We start from the raw sequence: 11,184 nt of genomic DNA on the forward strand, positions 1-11,184 counted from the left end.
ACGTTCATGTTACACATACATTTTTATAATCTTTCATGGAACACAAGCAAAACTGACACAAGAAAAATTATTTATATGTGCAATTAATATGAATGAGACAGTCAGTCACTAACTTTCTTCCCAATAGAAGAAAACCCACAGAAGAAAGTCATGTAGATTTAAACAACATACGTGTGAGAGAATGATGACAGTTGTTATATTTGTACATGATGTATAATTTGTATATATATACACGTTGATTTTTTTTCTTTTGGGGGCAGAAAAAGCCCATTAAATTATATAAAGCCATGAACCGGATATTAAATGCAGAATTCTGATGTTGGGAATTATTTGAGGTTTTATACTTTGAAAAAAAAAACATGTTCTGTTTAATCTTTATTTCTTTTCTTACAGTAAATGCCAAAAATCTCAAAAAGCAGTTAATTATTTTCATCACCAAATCTAATATAAACATTATTGCCTATGGATCATATGACTCCATAACATCAGTTACAATCTTTCAGTACATGTGTGTTAAAATTTCAACATTATAGAGAGAATTCTTGTTAGTTTTTAGTAAATAATTATCTTACATTATATGCACTTAATGCCCACATTTGCTCAGTAAGCAAGCACAATAAAGCAGAGCGCAGTAGCTGGGAGAGGACATGATAAGATTCGCCCCAGGACCTTAATGGTTTACACCAGAGGAGTCACTTTCAGGGTGATCATGTTACAAGGGATGAAGCAGAAAATCAGTGGCGCTTACACTGCTGTGGACCGAGCGAGAAGGTGAGAACCTCATCTCAAGTTACCATGCCTTTCTATTGAAGGAGAGGTGAAGGACAGATTGGATAAAGGCGGAGGGCTTGTCTGGTTCACCCTCGTCTCATTTCATGAAGTTTCTGAGCCACACTCTCAAGTTCAGACTCAATGGCAGCCAGATTCTCAATCTCAGCATCCTGAGGAAAGAAAAATTATTTTAATGTTTTTTATATATTAATTTATATACTCTGTTCATTTTCAAAACATTTAGTAACTAGTGAAAACGCTTTTAAAGATTTTCTTCATATTGCACTCTAAAAAATGTTGGTCTAGTATAGACATTACATTTTCTAGGTTAAAGGGACACTCCACTCTTTTTTGAAAATATAGGGCTCTATCATACACCCGGCGCAATGAAGCGCAATGCACAACGCAAGTGTCTTTTGCTAGTTTCAACCCATTGCAACTAAAATAGACTACCCCATTGACCAAAAAAAACCTGGTCTAAAGTCAATGGCGCAATATGTTTTTTGTTATTTAAAGAGTGCGTTAGTAATATGCACCTATAAACGGGACAACAACGCGTGTTTGCTTATCACATGGATGCACAGCAGCACAAAAACGCTTTAAAATATAAAAAAATTAAAGGATTGAAATTAAAAATATTATTATTGAGTCTCTTGGACATAAATGAGGACCAATTATGAGACGTTAGAAGGCATAAAGAGCCTGGTAAGTAAATAAATGCTTTGCTTTAAACATGCATCTTTTTTAAATGTTTTTTAAATGCTACCCTATGGATTTATTGTGATGACTCCGTACCTGTGGATATGGTGAGATGAGAAACATTTTTAAGTAATGCTTTTTAAAAATCCCATGCCGCTGTCCAAGTGCTGAAATGCTTCGGCTCTCCGCACGTTTGTAAATTCTTCTCTTGTTTGTATTTTTAAAGTACAAATCTTTTATTGCATATTTACAAGATTTAGGAGATTACAATGATTATGTACAATATCAATACATTTACAGCAATTAAAAGCCTGCTATTTGTACTTCTATGACTGAAAAAAAGGCTTTTAAAGTTTTTATTACAAAAAATTAAAGTTTCAATAAAAATGAAAACAATAAACATTATTTTTAAACTGGGGGTCTTCTTCCTTCGCTTAGTTTTTCAGTTTACAAAGTCTGTCATCTAAATAGGGATTAGATATAGCGCCAGCGCAACTGGCTTTTAAAGGGGATGAGAGAGAGATAAGTCTCTCATTGGTTTATTGCACGTTACGCCCAAAACACAACCATTACTCATTAGGAGAATATGAACAACCCTTTTCGACAGTGCGCTCGGCGCACAAACAATTTTTCCTATAATTAAAGCAACACTAAAGAGTTATTGCTGTTTGCTCCCCCTACAGGTTAGACGCGTATTGTTCATTAGCACTGTCGTAAATACTGCAGCATAGCTGGCTCTGATTGGATTGTAGGTCTGCCGTAAAGCAAGTTTCTGTAGTTTTCACTCGAACTACAGGACCACTACCCGACGGTTGGAAACTTCTTTAGTGCGGTTTTGGCCGATAGAGGGCTGCAAAGCGAATGTGAAAGTGCCATTCACCCTGTTTTGAGTGGATGAACCACTGAAACTTTTTTGGAAACGTTATTTTAAGGTAAAAAAAACTCTTTGGTGTTGCTTTAAATTAGCAAAAGCAACATCAGACACGCTCATTTAGACCGTGCGCTTTAGACATTGCGCTTAGATTGTTAAAATAGGGTCCATAGTCATTTTCTTGCTCCCCTAGAGTTAAACATTTGATTTTTACCGTTTTGGAATCCATTCAGCTGATCTCCAGGTCTGGCGCTTGCACTATTAGCATAGCTTAGCATAATCCATTGAATCTGATTAGACCATTAGCATCGAGTTTCAATATTTTTCCTATTTAAAACTTGACTCTTCTGTAGTTACATTGTGTACGAAGACAGACAGAAAATTAAAAGTTGCGATTTTCTAGCACCTGAAAATAGTCCCCTGCTATTGAAAGTTACCAAGGGAACTATTTTCGGCTGCTACGTAATATCATTGCACCTCCTGCAGCCATGGTACCGCAGCATGGTATCCTTGATTATTACGCCAGAATGATGAGAGTATAGTTCCTAGCCATATCGGCTTAGAAAATCGCAACTTTTAATTTTTTGTCGGTCTTAGTGCACGATGCTAATGGTCTAATCAGATTCAATTAATTGTGCTGAGATATGCTAAAAATGGTACCCATCAGAGATCGACTGAATGGATTCCAAAATGGTAAAAATCAAATGTTTAACTCTAGGGGAGCTGGAAAATGACAATATTTTTTTAAAAAGTGTCTGTCTGTCTTTTTTTACCCCACACTGAGTTGAAACAACTCATCATTTTGAAGTGTACTGAAATAATAACTCAAACATTGAATTGAAATATGTCCCAGTTTACCATTACCAGTGATGCATTTCAGCAGGAGTACTACACCAAAATAAAATAAAAATGCTGGGTGAAAAATTGCTGAACCGAACCCACTAGGTTAAATTAGCTCAATGTCAAAACACTTCATTTTTTTTTACATGATTCAAAATTCTAAACTTTCTATGATAGTGAAAATAATCACAATCTACTGCGGGGTGTTTTACCTCTGTCTTTCTGCTGGCACTGCCCTCTTCATCCCTCTTATCTTCCGGTTCAGTTTGTGCCATAAGCTGCAGCTCCTTCTCCTCTGGGCTCCTCCACAGCTCCCCCTCTTGATCCATTCTCTCCTTGGAGTGATGTGATCCCTCCCTGCGCTCCTCTAACTTTTGGCCTGTCTCCACCCTCTTGTGGGCCAGTTTGCTCATGCGATTCCAGTGCTTTGCTCCAGTGTCTCTCTTTTCCTCCATCTCGTCCTTCTGCTCTTCTTTTGAATGTGTTTTCTCCTCCTCAGCTCCTCTAGGCTCACCGATGTCCTCCATGATGGATTGTTTTACCTCAGGATTTGCTTCTAGACCATCTGTAAGCGTTGCCCCTTTAGATGAATAGGAAAACCGTTATGATTGTATTATTATTACACCGTCTCTCTCTCACCCTCTCTCTCTCTCTCATTCATTATTCTACACACACACACACAAACACACACTTTCATCAAAATGTCCCATGTGCTATAATGCAGCATCAGCAAAGACTCCACTTTTCTAAATGAAATGCTTTCTCCTGCCAGCTCATTGCTGGATGCCTCTTTACCCAGATAACCCCCTTACCCTTCTGTCCGTGCTGATAAAACAATGTGATTTCCTAGGAAATGGGCTTGTTTGGTAAAAAATAATGTGATTGACAATCTGTCACAATCTTTTCTGAAAAATATTTAATATGGGTCATGTTTGTTAATTGTTTTCTGTTAACAATGGTTGCTTAAAGCAGTGGTTTAAATATTCACCCTGAGTTTGCACTAGACCACTTTAGTAACCTACAGCCAGTTGCCCAATAAAGGTGCTCTCCAGGATAAATGACCAAATCAGTTCGATGCAGCACGGTATTTATTTCACAGATGGAGGCACTTAGCACTGCTATCTATCCACACCAGCCTGTTTATAGAACAAAGCTAAATCATTTCCCACCCCCACGCCTCAAACTCTCTTCACTCACTTCTGATTCATCCTTTCAACCTCACCGTCTGTATTAGACCCTTCTGATATTCAATTAAATTACCTTGCATTTTATAGATTTTAACGGAATGGTGATTTTCATATTGATTGAACATTGGAGGATGACAAATGGTTAGGAGAAGTTTTGTGGCTATTTGTTCAATCTCCTGGGCTAAATTGTGTGGGAGATTTCTTTTTTTATTCCCTTACAGAAAAGCCACAAAAAAATTCACATGCAAAAAATCCCATGGGATCACATGAGCAATATGTTCAGCGTTGAGCAGTAACTAGTTACTGTAATACTCTTACAAGAACGTCGTTCTCCTCGGCTGTGAACCGCTCCTGGCGTGGGCCTGGTAAATCCGTCATAATAATAGCAACCCGCCATGGAACTTGCGCACTTGCGTTTAAAGGGAATGTTGGATAGCGTTCTGATTGGTTTATTTGACGTTACGCCCAAACCACACCTATGAATAATCAACCTACTTCAGACCAACCCCTTATTGATTTCCACCTGGCGCAAGAGTTATTTCTCCCGCAGGGAAAATAGCAACAGCGCCCAAGATCCGCCCACAAACTCACTTGCGCTTTGCGCTTCGCACTTGCGTTTCAGATCGTTAAAATAGGGCCCCATGTGTTTTTTGCGCATGTGAATTTAATGTTGTGCACATGAGAAATTCATGTGTGTTAAAAAGATCAGTGTTGCTGCATGGGATGCTGGTGTTTCTAAATGTCTTCTTTAACTGGAATAACTATTTTTTTACTCAGTGTTTATCTTGTTTTTCCAATACAATTATTGCAATTTTTAAAAACAGGATTTATTCATTTGAAATGCAAAATGACACAAGCATAAAAGTCCTAATTTCAGAGACATTTGTGATGGTTTTGCTTAAAACAAAACCAACGCCAATGGAGTAAAAATGTTGTTTTTCTTTTGTATGAGATTGTTTTTTTACCCTATCAGCAACCAGCTATTTCTTGTTTCTTTTTAGCCTTTTTCTTAAGCAAATACTTATAATAAAACTTAGACCATTAAACCTTGTGTTGGAAAACAATGCAAAAAACTGAATAAGGAAGTAATTTTTTACAATGTAACTAGCTCAACCAGCTGCTCAACAAGGTTCTTCTTCAAAACATGCTGCTTCACAAGTGAACCCAGCATCAAAACAGCGTCAAAACCAGATTGGATCAGCATGGAAATCCACGTCTTCTCAGCAGGGTACTTATGCATTATAATGGCTGATGTTTCATACTCAAATATCCATCCTGACAGTAGCAGATGTGACATGCTACATTGCAGATTCATAATTACCCTCTTTGTGATGAATTAGATCATTTTCTTGCTTCTTTTCAAAGCTGTAGGGCTTCATTTCCTCCTGTTTCTCCCTGTCTGTTATTGTGGCTTTCTCTTGTGACTCTCTCTTCTGTTCCAAGTTCATGGAGACATGATTGGCAAGATTCTCATCTTCTTCATTCTCTTCTTCCTCTGCAATGTTGTTTCTTTTTTGAGACTCCTTTTCTGACTCCTCACTCTCCTCACTGGCTCCTCTTTTCTCTGCAGCCTCTTCTGGTTTCTCCATGGCAACCAGCATTGACTGATCATCTGTGATACGGCAGAGGGTTATTGTGAGGTTAAGCGCTCTTTTGCATATTCTTTTGTCTGCCCAGAAAAAAGATAGTATATAGATAGATAGATAGATCTCACCTGCAGTTTTCATTGTGTTTTCAGGGAGGCTGGTCACATGATCAAGTAAGTCACCTGGGTGTTTCTGGGCTCTCTCATTGGCCCCTGTGTTGAAATTAGGAGGGGACAGTCATAAGTTGACACAGCAGCTTCTTGATTCTCTTTCTGTAGTTCCTCAGCATTATCCAATTCTTTGTTCTACATTACAAATGACCTTACTGCTGCCAAAAACACCATTAGCACCCAGCCGACATTCTGCTGCCATTAGCTTTTCTCTAGAAGACTTTCACGCTTGTCAAATCAGATATTGAATGTAAACGCTTACCTTCCTCAGCAATGTCTTGCAACTCTTGAAGGAAGTTGTGATGGCGTAGGAGGGCCACAAGCCTGTCATCTGCAATATACACAGTACACCTCTCATGGGTTTTGATTTGGACTCCATAGTGTTTCCGTTCATACAGAGTAACATGAATATGACTTCACATTGTCTCCAGATCCCAAATCATTTTCAGCATTCAGCACTTTACTTTATTTTTACATTATTTGCATTAATTGTGCTGAAATGTGCATGTGCCTTTTCTAAGCTGCCATATTAATCATTAAAGCCACTGAGAGAGAACATAGAGAGTGTGTGAGGAAGAGATAGAGAGAGAAACAGAGACAGAGTATAAGCAGTAAAGGGAGACAACAGATTTGTTTTGAATTAAAGTCGAGTCAAGCTTTTCATTTTCTGCTGACCGACAAAGAGTGCAGAGTCGGCTGGTCACCCCATAGAGAAACTATTCCTCTAAACTGTCTCTCAAAACACCTAAGCTCCTGTTTCTCAGCTGAGCTCCTGTTTCTTCACAGTCATTGCTTTTTATTTTATTTTAAATGAATATTACACTGAAGAATAACATTCAAAACACTTATCTTAAATCAGTCTTTATATACTTCCTTAACTAAACATTATTAATTTAACCCTTAAAGGCATATCTGGGTTTTTAGCGACCTAACACAGATCTCTAAACTTTCTCATTAGTATAAAACTGTCCTAATACTTCATTAAAGTTACAAAATATGTTATATGCATATTTTGCTATGTTTTGACATTTTATTTGTCATTAAATAGTTGCCAAGGTTAAAATGATGCACTAATGACATTCAAGGTCTCTAAAAACCTGAGATATGCATTTAAAGGGGCCATGGCACAAGACTTTTTTATGATGTTAAATACATCTTTGGTGTCCCCAGAGCACATATGTGAAGTTTTAGCTCAAAATACCATATAAATAAGTTATTATAGCATGTTAAAATTGCCACTTTTTAGGTGTGTGCAAAAATGTGCTGTTTTGGGTGTGTCCTTTAAAATGCAAATGAGCAGATGAAATTCAAATGCTGATCACAATTATGGTGGTTTGTTGCAATTGAAACTCAACTGTGCTGTGAACTATTGTCTCTCTCTCTCTCTTTTTTTCTCTGCACTAAATGGCAGTGATGTGGTTGGACAGTGCAGATTAAAAGGTGGTAGTATTATAATAAGAGCTCCTTATGACATCATAAGGAGAGCAAAATTTCAACAACCTATTTTTTCATGTGCTTGTAGAGAATAGTTTACCAAAACTAAGTTACTGGGTTAATCTTTTTCACATTTTCTAGGTTGATAGAAGCACTGGGGACCCAATCATGGCACTTAAACATGAAAAAATTCAGATTTTCATGCCATGGCCCAAATGTCCCAATGCCAATGGTTAAACGGAAAAACATAATATACCAGTATATTTTAATATTACTTTTATTTATAGCATGTTAGGACACACTTTGATCACACAATTAAACACTACTTTTAAATCTTTTTTAACATTTAACCATAGGGCTGGGCAAAATCGATTTTTGATTAATCGTGTTTTTTTTACGTGGTTGATTCAGAATCGATTCTCAAAGAGCAGTATCGATTTTTTTTATTATATTTTTTCTGCAAACATTAAACGTAAGATTACCGTTAATCAAATTACTAGTCTTCTTCACTAGATGTCACCCTCTTTTTTTGCCTTGCACGATGTTACCAAGGAGCCTGTCAATCTTTCATTCGGTGCTTAAAATGGCGGTTTTAGGTGCTTCATCGACGTTGATGCCACCTTCACATAAAAAGTAAGAGGTATGGAAGCATTTCAGATTTCGCAAGCAAGACGATAGTGTTGTGGCTTTTAATATCTTTTTATTTCTTACCCACTTGGAAACTTATGTTCAATGTTATTTTTTATTAATATAGTATTTGTATTAAATCTATATTCACTGAGTTGAATCGAGAATCGAGTATAAAAACCGCCCCGAGAACCGGAATTGCAAATTGAATCGAGAACCGAACCAAAATTTGAACCGAGAATCGAATCGATTTGATAGCTTGTGAATCGAAATTTAATCGATCTGGAACATCTGAATCGATACCCAGCCCTATTTAACCGATATGTAACGTATTAGGCTTTCAGTCATTTCTGTCCTTCTCCTATTCCTGTAGTCAGTCTCTGTCCTTCTCTGTCCCAGACTCATTGTCTAAGCCTCTCACATGGTATTTGATTCCCCTGTTGTAAGCATTATCTCAGTAACAATAGCTGGCCTGGTTATAGAATGACTGACTTTCTTAATATTAGTCTTTCAAAGACAAAACCCACAGGGTGACTGAAGACTAGACTTCACATTTTGAATGCTCCTGATCTAAAGCAATACATGACTTTGCTCCATTAAGTTTCAGCTATCAGAATTGTGCAGTCGTAGCGACATTAAAGCTTGTATTGATTATATTAGAAAGGGCATTGCTAATGTAAGTGAGGAGGTGCACGAAAGTGCAGCAAAAATATATGTAAAGAAAGGTAATCTGGGGTGCGCTAATGCAGGGACTCACCAGTGCTTAGGGTTTTAAGGCAATCTGAGGAAACTGGGATAGGATGGGGTTTGGTCAGAACATCTGTGATTACTTCCACAATACATTTCATCACCTATAAAAACAGAGAGAAAAGCCCAAATGCAAGACCTTTTAACCAGTGCTTTTTGTGTGCATTATTCCTTACTGGATATAAAATGTTGTTTTAATTTAGTAATGTTTTTTATTTTCATGACATTGCTATATTAGAGGACATGGCAGGATCAATTATATCTCAAAGTCTCGTAATCTCAAATTTCTGACTAGCCTACTGTCTTACATTTCACTTTCAATCATTGTCATTTCCTCTTGAGCGCTTCATTTCTCCCTCCTGCCTCTGCGATTTGTTTGACTTCACAAAGTCAAACATTCACTGTAGTCAGGGAAAAAACTGCCTCTCTCAATAAGCCCAATGCTGAACTGCTGCTGAAACGGCTGAAATTTACTGAGGAAGAAGCATCTCGTCTGTTTGCAGCTTAACATTAACCTTTGTCTTTCAAAACATGCAGAGATTTACAGATTTCTTTATTATAAAAGTCCTTTTATAAAGCTCTCTTTATGTTCATTTTTAAAGTATAGGGATCTCCACTTCATGTATGTTTAAGAACGGGAGATAAATGCATGCACCTCAAGTTTAACTTATAAAAGCACAGTATGCAATCATCTTTAGTTGGTTGCCTCTTCGCGGTAAGCACATGAGCACCAGCTGTCACTATGCTGAAGTCGTGTTGTTGAGTCACAGTCTCACTAATGCTGCTTTCCTCCACACTTCCTGACAACATGGGCTGTTGTTGCTGTTATTCTCTGCATCCTTATGTTATGTGTCTCATAAGGCTGCTCCATACACGCACATACATACACTCTCAATACAGAGGACTGGTGACAGCAATCATGAGAGATCATTTGTGAAGTAAAAAAACCGTATACACTCATACCTTAACATCCTTTGGATCCATGAGTCCTGGAGTGACAGGCATCGAAAAAACTGCATGACAGTAAAAAAATAATTTGATCAACAAAACCATCATAATTATGCAATATCCTTATTCTGAAAAAATTATTTATTATTTTAAAAGTGAGTGAACTGCCCAGGGTTACTCGTTTTTTTTTTTTTTTTTACATGAGATCCAAGTAAAAAACCTAAAGTTGTCTATAGTAAGAGTTTTTTTTTATTGAGGAATAAAATATATTGCCAAACAAAAACAGGGAAAATACTCATATCTTTGATTCAGTGCGATACAATAATAACTCAGAAGAAAATACTGCAGTAAACTGTAACGTGCAGTACACTGTATTATGGTAATTACTACACTTTGTTAATGTATAGTAGCCTAATTTGTTTTAACAATATACAATGCATTTATATACTGTAGTAAATACTGTAGTATATTTTAATATTTAGTATGATAAGCTATAAAAACACTACAGTTATAGTAAATAATAAGTATTTTTATATAATGATCCCTAAAGATTAAATAAATGTAAAGAAGAAAGCATAGTACTGAATTGAAATACAAATTTTAAAGAAACTTTAATGCAGTGTCTACATTATGTGTAATAAGGACTCTTTATTTCCTCGTGTTCTTGATCCGCTGTCCTTGGTACTGAAGTAACGCATCAATCACATGTATATAAAGTATAGCCATCGGAATCTACACATTATTCAAAATAATAAGAACGCGTTAAACATAACAAAACATTAAGTGCATGTTTAAACGCATTACACTCTTACCAAAATTCACCAGCAGCACGAGCCCAACGCATCCACGCGCGATCATCTTCATGATGTAAGTGCAGACAGCCGTTCAAAGTCTCGTTGTTATAAAGGAAAGTGAATCAGTTTTACTGCTTTCCTCGCGTCAGTCTTATTTATCGATGCATTATCGCGGGTCCACAGACTGATGTCGGATCCAACACACCACAATACTTCAATGTCATTACTCACTACCGCAGCAATACCGCCTTTATATAGCAGGCTTAGAGAGGAAATGACATCAGTAGGCTATATAATATAGCTGTTCAGTTCTTCTTAGACAAGACCTCATGCAACTAATCAAAATAGTTCATGTAGAATACTGCTGAACTGACTGAAACGAATGCTTAAATCTAAATATGAAAATGCTTAAAATCTAAAAGGTTTATACCTGTCTTTACATTTAAATATTAATGGTAAAATACACACAAGCATGCTGTACTAATTTGGTTGTAAATAAAGCAGTATTAA

General features: G+C 36.8%; 1 protein-coding gene across 1 annotated transcript; it reads right to left on the reverse strand.

The window, feature by feature from the left end:
* Positions 1 to 53: 53 nt before the first annotated feature.
* On the reverse strand, positions 54 to 10,910 carry chga (chromogranin A). The gene is made up of 8 exons (XM_065256957.2): positions 10,693 to 10,910; positions 9,896 to 9,945; positions 8,943 to 9,036; positions 6,387 to 6,455; positions 6,083 to 6,166; positions 5,690 to 5,980; positions 3,394 to 3,761; positions 54 to 941 (listed from the first exon to the last, which is right to left on the reverse strand). Exons 1-8 carry the CDS (start codon positions 10,742 to 10,744, stop codon positions 858 to 860), a joined length of 1,092 nt encoding a protein of 363 aa, XP_065113029.1. The 5' UTR covers positions 10,745 to 10,910; the 3' UTR covers positions 54 to 857.
* Between the last annotated feature and the right edge of the window lie 274 nt (positions 10,911 to 11,184).

This window comes from Paramisgurnus dabryanus, chromosome 12 (assembly GCF_030506205.2).
Source record: "Paramisgurnus dabryanus chromosome 12, PD_genome_1.1, whole genome shotgun sequence".
Classification (NCBI taxonomy): domain Eukaryota; kingdom Metazoa; phylum Chordata; class Actinopteri; order Cypriniformes; family Cobitidae; genus Paramisgurnus; species Paramisgurnus dabryanus.